Raw genomic sequence first — 17,047 nt, 5'->3', positions numbered from 1 at the left:
ATCGTACTTTTGCCCCCACACCGAGAAACTGGATTAAACAAAGAGTTTACACTTTTTAATTACAGTTAGTCCAGTTTGTTTTTATAGTGAATTAACATTGTGGATATTCAAAGGCACAACCCAAATGTGAGCACAAAAGGCAGCCCTGTACTAAAACTAAACAGCCACTTCAAACCTGCTGTCGCTCTCAAACTGATAATAGAGCAAAGCTACTCAGCAGCCAAAGCTGTATTTGCATCAGTCGTGTTTGAGAGCTGTGCAAACATGAGTCACACTAGTTTGTGAGCTCAGCTTGTTCAACTTTGAAATATATATGATATTCAAGTGATGAAATAAAAATATGATTTAGCTGTTTTTTGGAGGGATCTGATGTTTGTACTGTTTGTGCTTGTTTGAACTGTTACTTTATATCCTGCTATACTAGCTGTCCACTGAAACTTGGGCTCATTTTTGCCAATGGGATTCATCACATGAGACACTGAGAAATTTCTAAAGGCATTCATAAAATGTTTAGGGAGCAAATTGAAGTGACCGAGTCACGATATCCAATGTGTTATCTTTTCATTATAATGATATGATTGATGACTGTGCCATTCTGTGTTCATTAAGAAGAGCGGAAACATTCCTCCATGTATTTCCCTCTCCTTCTTGGTGCCACACCATCCATTTCTCAGAGAATCCCGACAGCACACAGTTAATTTCTGATCCCCTGAGGACTGAATCCTCAGATCAGTCTGAAAGCGTTTAAAACTCTCCTCTCCCCATCTCCTCTCATTTTCCTTTTACCTAGTTTCTTCTCCACATCTTGTTATTCTCTGTTGTCGCGCTCTAATTCTTTATTTTTTTTTTTCTTTTTTAAATCCCATTTTCATCCATATCCACTGTGGGTGTATGTGTGTATGTGTATCATCTTAAGCTGTGCAATTCGGGTGTGTGTGTGGGCTGGAGTTAGTGGAGCGTCTATAAGCAATTTCAGATCCTATCTTCCCCTCATTGTCTGTTTTAAGGAGGACCTCTCTTGGCTTGTCTTTTCTTCCTCTCCTAAGTGTCTCCGTCCAATCCTCTCATTGTCCCACTTCTCTACAAACTGCAATTTTATACCCTTTTTTTCTCATCTTCTCTTTTGTCCCTGGTTTTCCTCTCTCAACACGTTGTGTACTATTTGTTCTGTCCTCGATTCATTTTTTGCTCTGCCCCATCCCATCTGTTTTCTCCCCATAATCTCTGTTTGTTTGTTTTTTAAGAGTGTTTTCTCTCTTCGTAACTTGTTTTTCATGGTCATTTTCACTTCTATCAATACTCCTTCACCCTTCCATCCTCATACTCAGATAATCACAGGGGACCAAGCAGGACAAGGGGCCGGCAGCGAGTCAGCCAATCTAATCGTTCATCTGATCAGTGGGCGCTTTACATTGCCAGTGTAACGCCCAAATAAGGTCCCAAAGGAGCTCAGCACCTCTTTTATCTCTCTGTCAGGGAGATAGTCTCTCTCCTCTCTTCCTGGTCTCTTCTCTCACTGTGTCTTTGTCCTTAGTCTCGCTCTGTCTTATCACTTTGGTCTCTCAGTCTCAAACAAAGAACCTGAGGAAAAGACTTTCATGTGAAACATGCTCTTAGAGTATGTGGTATTACGACTAGGCCCCTTTGCAATGGTTAGTATTTAATTAACTAGAAACACCTGTATGATCTAATGACTTATAATAAAACAATTTGCCATGAATTGTGTTTAGTCTATTTGTTATCCGTTTTGTTCTTGTCTGCAGTATTTATGAGACTATTTAGATATTTTTTGAGACAGCAAGCATAGTTTTCAACTAGTGTGACCCTATGGTTCTAACCTTAACCTCTAACATTTAGAGAACATTTATACAAGGTTATACCATAGCATAATATTCCATAAACATTTTCCTAAACTTTCCCTTAAAGTTTCTCGTAGCATTCTTAATTGGTTATACTTTGGTATTTCTCACTACAACGATAAGATGTTGTTGCTCAGTGTTTGGCAGGTTTATGTGTTAGACAGTGTCATTATTCAGGAATTAATATGTATGTTTGGGGACGTTTGTATGTTCATTTCTTCATCCCCTTTTTTTAAGCGTCAGTCAGGAATGGCAAATGTTTTCCAAAATTTTCCAGAAAATCTATTGATGACACAGGTTCCCCTGTCACATTTCAGCACACAGATCCTTTGGTGCTGAAATGTTAATGGCTATCACCGATGCACTTGAAAGATGACATATCTTTATCTCCATGAACATTTTATCATGAATCGGTGAAACCTCAGTATGGAGCGATCAACAGGCCTTTTGTGTGCACTCCTGTATATCTATAAATAAGCCTTTCTGATTGCTGCCAAGCACACTATTAGAAAGTACACGGTGATCCCCCATTCTTCCTCTCCTTAAGGAGGCAACAGATATTTCAGGACTTCCTTCTGATATTCTCTACAAAAATAAAGCTGAGAGAAAGTGCCTACTCTCTTTGCTTTCACATTCTCACCTCCATAGTGTGTAGCTGTCTGCTCTGTCTTTGGTGTAAAAAAAAAAAACTCAGAGCAGACAGCTAAGTATAATTGATCTTATTCTGGTTTTCTGCTTTGACATTAAATCCATATCACTGGATACTTTAGTGAATTTGTTATCTGATGTGATGACGTTTATTCTTTTTCTTGGACATATTTATATTTGAATAAATATCCTAATGTCACGCCCATGGACTTGTTTTTAGTTTCATGTTTTAGGTCACGTTTTTGAGTTTGAATCCATGTTTAGTTTTTCGGTTCATGTCTTAGTTTTCCCTGCACCCTGTTAATTAGTTCACTCACTGCACCTGTTTATTCCCCTCCAGCTGCACCTTGTCCCCAATCACGTTCACTCCCTATTTATGTTCTCAGTCCTTTTTGTTCATTGTGAGATTCTTACCCTTACCCATGATACCTGCCTGCCTGCCTGCCTGCCTGCCTGCCTGCCTGCCTGCCTGCCTGCCTGCCTGCCTGCCTGCCTGCCTGCCTGCCTGCCTGCCTGCCTGCCTGCCTGCCTGCCTGCCTGCCTGCCTGCCTGCCTGCCTTGTTTCCCCATGTTCCACGTTTTTGCAAGCTAAGTATTTATTTATTTTTACATTCATGCCATGTTTAGTTTCGTATTTTGTCACAGTTTGTTTTTTTGAATCCGGCTTAGCAGCGCCTTTTGTTGTCACTTTGTTTTTGAGAAATAAATCCAGTTTTTTGCTTTGAAAGTCCGCATCCGTGTCCTACATTCCCTTCACCCTCAACCCACACCTGACACCTAATGTTTGGTGAACTCAGCATTATTGCTGTCTTATGGTTTTCCTAACATGTATTACAATGTGAATCAAGGAAGATCAATAGAAAAAAAAAAAGCAGGAATGTTCAGTCAAGGTTGCCCTAAGGCTTCCACTTTATAAATCCAGGAGAATATGTGAGGGACCAAAACATGCGGCTATAAAAACAAAAGTTATATCAGAAAAAAACTTCCCTGATGGACTATACAACAAAACAAACATGTAAATGAAAAAATAGAGGAGAATGAAGAGGATTCTTACCGTTTCATAGTCATACCACACTGCGTTTGGTATATATGCCCGCACTCTGTCCACCCCCTGCAGAAAACAAGGACAAAAGACGAATTTATATATATATATATATCAGCTGCGGCTATTCAGAGACAACACGGGAAGCTGGACAGCCTCTCCCATTCTCTGGCGAAATTGCTACATCTTCAATGTTAAATTGACGATAAAACAGTTATTCACAAAACACAATATGCCCAATATTACATTTACTTTCATAACTACAACATGTTGTCCTTTAGCTTAATGAAGTGATTTGTTCTGAAATCGCCGCCGTTCACAGAGGAAATCATGTTATGAAGCCGCCACTAACAGCCAGGCTTCCGAGCCGAGGGCTGCCCGGCTTCAGGAGGGGGCGGGAGAGTCAAGTTTTTTCAGGCTGAATTGATTTGAGAATCATCCCCGGTCAGCTGAATGACAGCCAGTGTAACGCGGCTCTGGTTTAACCTTATTTTGTTTAAAATAAGCCAGTATAGACATGGCAACGTGTGAAATTGCCATTTATATAGTGTGGGTGGGTTGCTACGGGGGCGGGCCCATTCAAAGAATTTTGTCCCGGGCCCAGCCAAACCTGTCAGCGGCCCTGCTTCCGAGGCTGCTCGGCGTCTCTGGGGGTAGATTAGACGTGGGCGTGTCAATATGAGGGGCTGTGTCGTGATGATTGGAGTTAGTGTTTTTTTCCATCATGAGAGATCTTGTGGCAGCCGAATTTTTAAGCGGGGAGAAGCACGCTGGAACTTCAGTCCCAAAGCGGACACGAAAGAGACTGGTTGTCTGTGAAAGTGCTGTAATACTTTTAGTTGTTTCTTTCCAGAATTCATGCTGCCCATTCACAAATGTTACCTTTTTTAAGAATACTTACCACCACCATCAAACTCTAAGTATTCATTATGACAGGGAAAAATGCTCCACAGATTCTGATCCAGCCATTTACAGGCCTTGGATTCCATCATACTTGATTTTGGCCTTGCTGTGTGAATTTTCAAAGTCTATACCTTCTTTCTGTGTATTTGCTGGGCATACTTGTCATACTAGACACAGCTATGTTATAACAAATTATTTTTAACTTTGCTATCTTCTGCTTTGGGATGGCACGAGCCACTACAACCCTGAACGCGTAATACGGGCTTCCCTTGTTTTAAAAGTCAGCGGCCGCCACTGATATATATATATATATATATACATAAGTCTATATATTTGTGTTTACCATTAAATCTAACAATACAGTATATTCCTCTGACTTGTAGGGTGAAAAAGCGTCAGTTTCTCGTTTACTGTGAGAGCACGCCTGCGTTTGATTTGTGTTGGTGGTCGGCAATGCAGGCTGTGGCTCACTGTACCAATCCTGACACTTTAATCTTACAAGGCTAAACATGGGGAGAGATGCTATAGTACACAACAAAAGGAGTGTAGATAGTTTCTGCTGCTATAAATCAGTAAAACCTCATGGTAAAGAAGAAGATAAAATGTCCCCATCCAGGAAAGCTATTTTAAAACCGCCTATCATCTAATATAAAGTTCTCTACAAAGCCCTTGTGACATTTCATCTACAGTACTATGATGAACTGGATGATGGAAAAGACAGCACCAAGAGACGACTGATAGGTGACAGCCTTTGATGGCTTAAGGTGGTGAACAGACAGGGGCAATCAATAGACGTGCACCAAGCCTTTGATAGCATTGTCACTTCCCTGTGCTCCCTGACAGTGCAGAACTGAGGGAGAGGGGAGAGATAAACACAGCGGGCATGGCAAAGAAAGAGCAAACTACATATCCTTCTAAAAAAAATAAAAAAAAAATTGTGAAATATTCTATGTCAACTGTGTAGGCCAAGGCCGCCTATCAAAGGCACTAGCACTAGCATCCTTCGTATGTCTTTCACACTGTCAAGTTGCATGGCCTACTTTGTTGCCCTTCAAGGCGTGTCATTAGACCTCTGAAGGGGGCAAGTGCACTAAATAAAGATATACAGAGTAGGGATTGAGCTTCTCATCAAAGAGTCCATATTAACGTTGTGAACAAATTTCATTTTGAGCCATATTGTCACATACACACATGCTTTCATGTGAAAATAAATATATAAAACAATAAATGTTTTACTCATGTTACACTGTTGCAGGATTTGTTGTCATCTATTGTCTATTTGCTCCTGTCTCTTTAAGTGGCATTCCCAGAAAATTGAAAGAGGCAAAGATGGCTGCTAATTATCAACAGAATTAAAGGTTTCCTCTCCCAAAAAGACCAGGAGAAACTCATCCATGCATTCATCTCCAGTAGAATCCATTACTGTAACGCTCTTTTAACTGGACTTCCCAAAAAGAGCATTAAACATTTGCAGCTCATCCAGAACGCTGCTGCTGGTGTTTTAACCCGGACTAAGAGATCTGAACACATCACACCAGTTTTAAAATCTTTACACTGGCTTCCAGTCAGTCACAGAATAGATTTTAAAGCCTGCTGATGGTTTACAAATCCCAGAACGGTTTAGGCCCAAAATACATCTGTGATATGTTCAGAGAATATAAACCTAGCAGAGCTCTTAGATCCAAGGACTCGGGTCAGCTAGTCCAGTCCAGAGTCCAGACTAAACATGGAGAAGCAGCATTTAGCTGTTATGCTGCAAACAAGTAGAACAAACTGCCAGTGGAGATTAAACTTTCACCAAACGTAGACATTTTTAAATCCAGGTTAAAAACATTTATTTTCTCATGTGTCTATGCATGAAATCTGCACGGTATCTTTTAACTTTTCTAGACTGTTGCTTGTTTTTAAATTCATTTAAATAATTGTATTTGTTTCTCTTTAAAGCAATACTATGTAACATTTCTACCTTAAAATAATAGCTTGAAAAAAATTGTGCAGCTAGAATGAGTTTTAATATTACGATTGGCCTGTCTCCTATGCCCTTCGGGGGTCTGAGTTGGAAAAACTGAGCTATGTAACTTCGCTGGACCGGCCCGGTAGCGGCCCGGGAGCTGAGCGGAAGTACTTCGACTTGCTTTCTGGCACACCTACCGCAAAAACAAATAGACCCCTCTCATACTCCCAGGTACATTTGATTACTCTTACCTTCTCGGTCGACATAGCTTGCACCTTCTGACTCCTCGCCGGTTCGTCAAAAAAAGTGAAACGTGAAAGCGAAAGGGTGTTGTCTTTACGACAGTGTAACCGTACATTACCTCCAAGCCTGTAGGGGGAGCTCCATAGTGGGCTTTTTGAGAAGTTACATTGTATTGCTTTAAATTATTTTATGTATTTTCAATGCTTCTTCCACTCCCTGCTGCAATGCTTTTATTTTATGTAAAACACTTTGAATTGTTTTGTACATGAAATGTGCTATACAAATAAATTTGATTTGATTTGATAATTGCTTGCTTTAAGGGGTGCTAAACTTGCCCCGAGGCAAGCTAAATCCAAATGTAATGTTGATGATACTGATTGATGAGGGAGGAAAAACTACAAACGAGGCCTTAGTTCAGGAGGAAGTTCATCTAACTCCATTTAGTTTGTCTAGTTGTCAGCGACAGACTTGCTGCCCTCAAATGCCATGTCCAGAAGGTTACTGTATATTGCACTGAACAAACATAGAAAGCATAAGTGATTTCAAAGTTGAAATCAAAACTCCAAAAGAACCATGTATTAAAAACTTAGGGGTTTAAAATACGATGAATACACACTGTCATAATGACTAACTAACTAAATTAAATGGCCTGAGGAGCCCTTTGGGGCCACATTAGCAGTTTGACGCAGCTCACCTGTCACCATCCCAGCACAGCCCGTGGGATGTTAGCCCAGGGAAATGAACGCTCCATCTATGCCTCGTTTTCAGGTGTCTGATTTGCTAACAGCGCCTATCATTCACCCCAATGACTAATGGGAAAGGACTACAGGATGTAGTATGGCTGCTAACTGTAATTGAGAGGGACAAGGCGTAAGCCCTGTATCCTCAATTAGAGCTCTGAAGCTTAGTTAGCCAAAAGGTAAGATTTGATCAGGTGGGGCAAAGATTCTATCTGGCAGAATGATCAGATGGTAGTTGGGGTAGATGACAGAGGCACGGGAAGGCCCAGATAGAAAGTGTTAGGGAGAGTTAAAGAGTGATTTGATGGAATGGAATGCGATCACAAGCTTGAGTTGAGAGCAGCTGATTAAGAGAATTCAGATGGGAGCCAACGTTTGATGAAAGGATGAGCCAAAAAGAAAGGGGAGTGATCAACATGAGGACAGAGTGAAAGTACATTGGAGGGCCAGAGGGGATGGCAGAAAGAGGGAGTGCATGATATCCTCTTAGTTTATCACAAAGATCAAAGTTAAAGCATCAACTGTTCTGAATGATAAAGAAAGAGCATCATTAGAGAAATGGTGAAGGAGTCAGACAGTTGGATAAATAGAGACAGACAGAGATGGGAATAACAAAAAAGCCTGAAACATCTGTTACATACGGTGTGTTATCATCCTGACTTAAATCACGACACCACAGCTCAGTAGGTCTTTTGTAGCTTTCTCCTGCATACAATATTGACAAAACCACTGCGACATCAACCACGATTTTTATGGACTCCCATTGTGAAGTTTTGAGTTGGGCACTCTGCCTTGTTGCTCATTTAGAACCAGATGTTGCAAGTGAGTGGTGAATCTTATTGAGAACTGTGGAAGATAGGCACTCTTAAACAGTAGCGACATGTAAATCACAATGTGGCCCTACCATAAGCATACCCTGTTTTATCACCTCATTACTCTACATCATTCTACATTGGAGACTATAAAACCATAAGGAAAATGTTTACTGGGATTAAAAATCAGGTGAAAAGTAGGATTATTTTCTCATAAAATTCTAATAACAGACTTTAATCTTCCAACTACAAAATTAGCCCCTTGCTGGCTACTAGGTAAATGAAGGTTTAACATACTTTTGAACTGGCATTATTTTTTGCGAACACTGAAATAGTCAACCACATCTCTAACAACACAAAAGGACCTCATTTAGACACAATCCTTTTCAAATGGTTCTCAACTGCTTTTAAACGCTCGCAGCACAACAACGTTCTAATCTCTGCTCATATTGGTGTGTCCAAACTTTTGACTGATACTGTAATTAAAAAAAAAAAAATGAAAAGAAAAAGAATACAAGTGTCATTGTTGAGCAACTTGCTGTCTTTTAGTAAGTAAACGCTGTTTTATTATACGTGAGAGTTCTTAGACAGATGAATTAAATTTAGATTTCGACTCTAAACTAGAAGATGTAAATAACTTCAATTGCTCAAACAACATTACCTTTGTCCGTAGCTAACCATGCCAGTTTTTACTCTGAATGCATATGCCTTTGGTTTCTATGAATGATTTTCATTTGAGATCTGTAACCTCAGACACCAGCTGAGGGAAGATTAGATACTGACAAAGTCCTTTAAAGTGACAGGAGGGAAGGTTAACATTATCAACATAATAAACAGCATCTTTTGTTTATCTTGCAGTATTTGTGATCTTGCTAGCTTGTAACTGAAAGTGGATGACATAGCGTAAGTGGTTTGCTTTCATTGATTGATTGATTCTGATGTATCCACTTTGTGCCTTTGGGAGGGGATAGGTTGTTGAATTTGTAGCATAGCCAATTTATCTTGCCACGGGTTCTTCTGAATATTGGTTTTCATGGAAATGCGCAAGCATCTTCTTTTTTCAGTCAACAAATATTTCGATTTTACAGTCAAAGCCAGACATTTATGGTACAAATAATTAAAATAAAAATGGGGCCCATTTTAAAACTGTCAAGTATTTTGCTTGGATTTTGTCAAAGAAAAAGAAGCTAAGCTAACACAGTCTTTGTGTGTGATATGTTGATTGAGTTGATTTGAGATTTTTGAAGTGGATATTGTTAGAAATATGTGATTGTGGTGTTAATATTTTGGCACACATTGCCAGTAACTTGGCACATCATGGTTTGCAACGTGCCGTGAAGCATTAAGGGAGAACTTTAGGGGCTCAATTCATCCTGTGTATATATCAGGAATTGTTGAAGGCACGTACTATATATAAACTGTCCCCACTGTTGCTTACAGTGTCACCTCAGACAAGGGCAACTTAGTAAGCAAATGTTTAATCCATTTTCTGTATAACTTTATGTAATTTACTAGAAATTCCTTCCCCTCATGTTCTCTCCATCACAGGCAAGGTCATAAGCCTTCTCCTTAAAGATGAACTGCTACACTGTGTTTCTCTGTATTCAATACAAGGCTGCATTGATGGAAAGCAGATAACTAAATGAGTAGTTAGTTATAACTGATTCTAGACCTGAACACGGGCCTGATGGTGGATTTCTTTTCCAATCAGACGACCACAGTTGAGTTATGTCCCTGGCTGTGAAAGGGTCTCAAGTAGGTGCATCCGTCTTCATTCACAAAAACAACATCCTACCCAGTCACCTTGTGGTTCTTCCTTTTCCTCATAGTCATTGTGGCTCAAATTCTAAAGAACTGCAAGCTAAAACTATCCCCTTTTTGTGCTAAAGACTTCCCCAGAGTCACGCTGATTAAAGTTATTTTATCCATGGCCCTGCAATGAATATAATTTGCCTGCCACTATTTTGTAATTCACAAGAGGCAATACTAAATAGCTTATTATTCAAGCCACTTAGACATGACCGCAATGATAGCATATGCATATATACATATACATATATATACATGTATATATAAAATGCACATACTTACATATTTACATACGTGCCCATGTACACACATTTACACATGCACACGATTGCATGCAGCACACACACACACGCGCACACTGAAATAAACATGCACAACCATAGGCATTCACACTTCTATCTTCACTTCTAATCTGCTAGTAATGAGGTCAGTGCTCTCATTAGAGCTGAGAGAAAAGAGGGAGGGTTTGAAAGAGAGAAGAAAGAGGGATGAGAGCAGGGGAGGGCAACAAAAAAAAAATCCCATGTCATGTTTTCCCAGCGGAGGTCAGGGAGTGTGTGTATAAGTAGCTGATCATCTCATCTGTTAGACACATTTTCTCTTGTGCTACAACCATATTCCGACATGTACTGTGTGTGATAAATTCTGTTTCTAGATTTAATCTGAGGCGTGTAAGCATACTTCGAGTGAACGCGCATGTGTGTGTGTGTGTGTGTGTTTGTGTGTGTGTTTGTGTGCGTATTCTGAGATTTCTAATCATTATTTTTTTTTTTCATCATTCTTCCTATTATAAATTTATGGGCTTGTGTGTTAACTGACCGGGTCCAGTACAGGAGTGATGAGCAGGTATTTTCCCCAGAGGAACTGGCGGTCCACGTCCCAGGTGGCAGAATCAGAATAGAACCTTCAGAGTAACATAACACAGTATAGAAATGATTTACATTGTCACTATCATCATAGAAAAAACATTTCATTTTGATATCATTCATTGTATAACACTCAACAAGAATCCTCAGGCATATGTATATGTATATACTGCACGCACGCACGGCATTTCGAAACAAAGGATATTCTATTTGGAGTCATTAAAAAAATTATCATAGTACAATAAAAAGCTGAGCAAGACTCTTTGATACTGACTGAAAATTTGCTTCGCTTATGACCTCCAGTGGTTTAAACATCACGGGCACATTTGAGCTGTTAGACTGTTTTCCTTGTAAAAAAGTATCTTTTTTGGTATCCCAAAAAAATGTCCATATGAGGTGTATGTCTTAAGATAAAGTGGGTTTTGTAAGCATTCCAGCAAATTTGCAGGATTCACAGTTTAGTTACATTCCTGACACGTGTTTATCGGTTGCTAGCCTCATTGTCTGAGTCCATTCAGACATAGACTTGGTGGCATTCAGGTGAGATTCCAACATGCTTGTTGGACACAATGATGGTGGCACACAGTGGCTTTCTAGTTTTAGTGGTCCAAACATTCTCCTTGGTAATACCTCCTAAGCGAAGAGAAATCTTTTTGATTTGGAGGATTCGGTCACTCAGCAGAATCCTTGTTGCTGCTTGGATTCTTTGAAAGCTCCCTAAGAGGCTCGGAGAGATGGTGTTGTACTCATTAGTGGATGTAGCTCAGGAGGAAAAGATGTCTCCCAAACAGAAGGTCAGCGGTTCAACTCCTGGCTCTTGTCAGGGCCACATGTCAAAGTGTCCTTAGGCAACACACTGAATATGTGTTAATGTGGAGAAGAAAGCACTGTGTATGTCAGTGAATGTAGAAGTGCTTTGAGTGGTCAGCTGGACTAGAAAAGTGCTACAAGCACAGTCCATTTATCCTTCACAACAATTAGCTCATTCAGAGGGGTGTATTCAATAACACTCAATCATATTCGTAAAGGTACAGTGATCAGTGAACGCTTTGTACAGTTTTAATGTTGCTCAATTTTTTATTGTTCACTCAAGTAGGACTGACTTATTAATCAACAGTTAGCACTATCAACAGGATATGGTTCCTAACGGCAAAGCATTTCCCTGCATATTTTGATGTGTAAAAGAGCATATTTAAAGCCAAGCCAACCTGAATCAAATAGTTGAAAAATTAAAAGATAATAAATAACGAAAAGCTTTATTCAACAATCCCAACTTCTAATTTAGATGCTTAATATACAAACAAAATGTATCTAATTGTCTTAAGACAATCAATGCTTGGAAAAGATTGTATCTAAAAAGTTTGTCATGTAGCCTGTCTTCATGTTTTAACAAAACTTACAGTTCATATTGTAGTATTTATGGTTTTTTGGCAGCCTGTAAGGAATACTGAAGTAGATTAACTTGAGGCTCTACCCAGGGAAGCCCCCTCAATGTCCATTGGACACTTTATACGTTGACAGCAACGTCTTAGTAAAATGTTGTAAATGAGATGTAAATCAAAGCTTAAGGAAATGTTCTCTTTTAGTCACTCTTCTTCTCTCACTCTTTCTTCTTTCACTTGTGTAGGGAAATGTTGCAATTTTTCTGGGTTTCTTTTGGCATAGGTGCTAACAATGTCCCAAAATTACTGTCCCCACCACCAAAAGGGAACCCAAGCAGTATTTTTTTTTTTTTTTGTTTGTTGTATAGGTGGTTGAAGCAATAATGCCACAATTGGACTGGATTCATTCCACGAGTTCATATCCTAGGAGTTTTTACACTGCAGAGATTCCATTTGAAATTCCTCAAAAACGACTTTGATAAAGAGACTTGGTGAGTGGACGTGGAAAAAAACAAATTGCAATGAATTAAGTATATGTGCTACTGCACAAAGTTCTTTTTTGTGCTTAAAATCATCACGTTTTCAGTTCCCATTAGCATATGTCACACGGGTTGAAGAAAAAAGAAAAAGTAAGATAAGTAATTCTTCAAGCCTGCTTTCCATTTTCTTTTCATAAAGAACAAAGAATGATGCCAATGTCAGACGTGTTTGTAGATTGTTACTATGCGGATTCAGCAACATATGATGAACGACTTACTCATGCAAGACAGGACGTACAACAGTCTCCCCGGTGGTGTGGGCTTTGTAGAAGAGTGTGTAGAGGTAGGGAAGGAGGGTGTAACGAATATTCAGGTAGTGTTTGGCGCTCTCCACCAGTGTTGAGCCCTCACCATACCAAGCTGGATCCTGAGGCTGGAGACAGAAAAACAGATTAAAGTGATGCGGTTGATGAATGAGAGAAGACGGCAACAAGAAATCACAGATTTGTCTTTTGTCCACTGGGGTACAAATGTGAAATAGTTAGAAGCACAAGAGAAACAACTTGTTTGGATGAGCTACAGAAGACACTTGACGGGAAAATGAGTGAAACTGAGTGACAAGAAAGCTACAAAGAGGGAGGAACGCGACCAAGAAACGATTTTTTTTTTTTAAAGATAATTTATTATCAATGAATGTGTGGCTCTTAAGCCCATTCATGGTGAATGAGATAGAAATTAAATGTACATAAGACTAATCCAAAAGTAGACTTAGCAAAAAGAAAGAGCAATGTGATTTCATTTCCACGATAGTGGTGAGTGAGAGGGTGATTAGCTGCTAACAGGCCGTGCTTCTTTCGTCTAGCTAATCATTTATGCCCTCGGCACCTTGAGAGTCTGATGAGAACTTGTGTGAGTGTGTCAGTGTGTGTTTGGTCTGGGCCGTGTGGGCCTTTGATGAGTACCATGATTAGGGCAAAGCAAAGGTCACACGTTAGCTGTCTTGAATAAGCGGAAATCGTACATCATATTCATCATCATCTTGTCCCCATCGCCCAGCAAGTACCAACACTCCCTGCTCTCCCAAACACACACACATTTTCCCTCCCCATCCCCCTGCCTCGACACTGCTATTTTCTGCAGCAGTGATGAGCATGGAAATGGCACTTAAAGCTTCCGTTTTCACGCTGCTCAGTGAGACTGACTTTTCTTCACCTATTTGTGTCATCTACAAGAATAGCTCAGCTTCAACATAAACAAGGTTTTAGGCTCAGCAGGTGCGTTTTCCTGCCATGGGGCTCAGTGACACAAATCCCACATGTCAGACATGTTAAATTCAAAGTGAACTTGCTAACGATAAACATGAGCATTATTCTACCTTCATTATAAACCACATTATTCCAATTGAAACTGACTAGAAAAGTTATTATTACGAATCCGATCTGCTTTGGCCTAGACAAGGTTTTAAAATAGCAAACCTGTTGGGTCGTTCGGAAAACCCATTATCTAATCTGCGACCATAGCAACTGTAACCGGGCAGTGCGAAGCTGCTTGGTCTGCTCTGCAATATGAAGCCGCAGGCACAGAGCAAAACTGTTTTCTAGATTCAAGTCTTGTATGAAGAATCAAATCCTTATAAAACAGAGAACCGTCCTTTATCTTTAGCTTGGTTAGAAATTGTAGGCTAAGGATGAAATATGAACTCAACAATGTATATAGATTTCTAGTCTGGTCTGTTTATTTTGTCTGGGTTAACTGTCAAAACTTGAAAAAAATAGCCTATCTAAACACACATACGAGGCTGCTCTTGTCTCTGTGCTGTGTAGAACCATCAGGCTGCACTCCCCATTTAGAATTGATGGTACAATCCCAGTCTTTTGTCATAAACACTGTATTCATTCAATGCATGGTTGCCTAAAAGGTGGAGGTGTAGGGTATGGACGTAGCCCTACCCATTCCAACTGTTTCCTGTGGAGGGGGGCATCTGAGCTAAACTCCTCCTGAGTTTTTACAAACATGCTGCTCATGCAAGTGGCATCTTAAGTGATGTAATTATGACGCAATTTCGCATTACTTTTACATTTTACTTAACTGTAATAAAATAAAAAAAACTGTGGCTTTGAGCTTTTACACTACATTTTGCTTCAGCTTTAGACACTCAAGCCATCACAGCATCTATGATTTTACACAACTCACATTCATAGTGTGAAACCCAAAATCAGAGGTCCCACTGCTCCCATTTTATAAGGCAATTGTCGGTATGCGTCAGTATGATGACTACTCCTTTGGTAAAATTGAGAAGTTTATATTTTTAACAGGTTGGAGTTTATGCCACCCACACAGTATCATGAAATGACGGGTATACCCTGCAGCACTTTAGTCCAAACAGTGGCTGTGCGATACATAAATCTTAAACTGACAGTCTAACACAAGAACTAAAGATAAAAATATTTTTTTTGAAAATGCCTTTACAGTACCCTGTAGCCCTGAGCATTGTGGTTTCTGCTGAAGGGATAGAAAGCCCCCACTTGCATCCAGCGACGGCATAACTCTTCACTTGAGTCGTCAAAGAATCCACAGATGTCAGCTCCAATCTGAAACACATAAAGGAACGACAGGTTGACATTTTACCAGAAGCTTCAGCATATGTCTACCAATCTCTTTGATATTGTTGTATTTAAATGATAAAGTTGGGATGCAATTCGACAAGTTGAAAGTAATAAATTGAAAAGCAAGCTGCGTATTCCAATTTGAGATGTTGAAAACAATATTTCTCAAGGTTATAGATGCCAATCCAAGCACCTTTGGGGAAAAATGAAAATAAAAAGGCTTGAATGTCAAGAAAACAAATCTACCACAGCAGTAAAAAGTAGCACTGATAAATGGTTACATATTTGGCCTTTGAATGTCTTTCTTGACGTTGGTTAAATTCAGTCGAGATTTACTGACAGACAGTAGGTGTGGGCAGTAATCCTTATTTACATTAATCGTACGCTAGAGTCTAAGAAAGAGACTTCTGTTAAAGGCCAGTCTACAGAGACTGCTTGCTTTCTGTTGTTTACCACTGGCCACATCTTCCAACATACTCAGTGGGAGAAAATCGATCCAAATCCCATTTCTCCTTCTTTCTTCCTTTGACTGAGTGTGTGTGTGTGTGTGTGTGTGTTCAAAGAAACCTAAAATCTCCTTGACGGAGTCCTACCAGGAGTAGTTGGCATCTGTAATGCCACCTGATGTGCACAGCTGGAGGAATGTATGCGTGATTTCGGTGTGTAATTGACTTCCTGTTGTTTTCTTACTGTTATTTGTACAGTGCAAAAGAGAAGCACACATGCACTTGGGTAATCGTTGTCAGTTTATTTTATTTCGTATGTTTCTGAATGTGATGGTACTCCTATGATGCGGTACACTTCCAGACAGTTTATTGGATCTTTTCCCAGGCATACTTTTCTTGCCAATCCCTTTGTCTGAAAGCTCACGATAGAGCAGTGGTTTCAATTAGCAACTAAATCCTTTTTAAAAAGACAACCGAGAACTATTTAAATGTCAGAACCGGATGCTAAAAGAAGAAAGTTGTGCTTTGCTTTAAATTTTTTTCAAAACTTTCCCAGCATTCCCAGATTTTTGGTTAAAAGATCTTTTTTTGGGCCATTTTGCTAAAATCAAAAACCTGCAATCAAAAATGTTAAAATATATTTCCCTATGGTTCTACAAAGTACTTTCAGGGCAATGTGAACACATTTTTCTGTTGTGATATTATTACTGTAAGTATAATATGAACTGAAGGATTGGTACTCACATAGGGAACTCCAAAAAGGCCAAACTCCAGCATGCCAGGTATGGCCCATTTTATGTCATTCCAGTTGGCAGCATTGTCCCCCAGCCAGTGACCTGAATATTTTCCCACGCCAGGAAAGGCAGAGCGGGTCAGCATCAGGGTACGGTTTCCCCCAAACGCACGCTGCAGGGCTCTGTGAGGCAGTAAGAAGAGAACCAAGAGAAGTGGAGGTCATTAACACAATAAGGACATAGGGACCAAAAAAAAGAAAACACAAAGAAGAAAAAGATATGAAGCACACATACACATATGCTCAAATATAGAGGAAAGAAAATACTTTTTTTCATGAGGACAGACTCTAACTTCTTGTACTTTTCTTTCTATTCTGTATATATTACATTCTTGCTAGAGGGAAATTGCAGCAGAATTGATCTTCATCACAATACAGTACCCTGCTGATGTTTAAAAATGTGTCTCCAGCCAATAATACACGCAAATTAGACAATGGAAGGAGGCAAAAGAGGAAGGGAGTGAA

At 39.7% G+C, this 17,047-nt stretch overlaps 1 protein-coding gene across 1 annotated transcript in view; it reads right to left on the bottom strand.

Moving 5' to 3' along the window:
* si (sucrase-isomaltase) overlaps nt 1-17,047 on the bottom strand; it is a 70,547-nt gene that overhangs the window by 33,168 nt on the left and 20,332 nt on the right. The window contains exons 15-19 of the mRNA XM_075473696.1: nt 16,534-16,705; nt 15,212-15,328; nt 13,016-13,170; nt 10,830-10,914; nt 3,562-3,618 (exon numbers count right to left, since the gene is read on the bottom strand). Coding sequence (XP_075329811.1) covers nt 3,562-3,618; nt 10,830-10,914; nt 13,016-13,170; nt 15,212-15,328; nt 16,534-16,705 — 586 coding nt within the window. The remainder of the gene's footprint in view (nt 1-3,561; nt 3,619-10,829; nt 10,915-13,015; nt 13,171-15,211; nt 15,329-16,533; nt 16,706-17,047) is intronic.

Source organism: Odontesthes bonariensis, chromosome 9 (genome assembly GCF_027942865.1).
Source record: "Odontesthes bonariensis isolate fOdoBon6 chromosome 9, fOdoBon6.hap1, whole genome shotgun sequence".
NCBI lineage: Eukaryota > Metazoa > Chordata > Actinopteri > Atheriniformes > Atherinopsidae > Odontesthes > Odontesthes bonariensis.
Note: the sequence above shows the minus strand (reverse complement) of the source record. Positions and strands in the feature narration are given on the sequence as shown.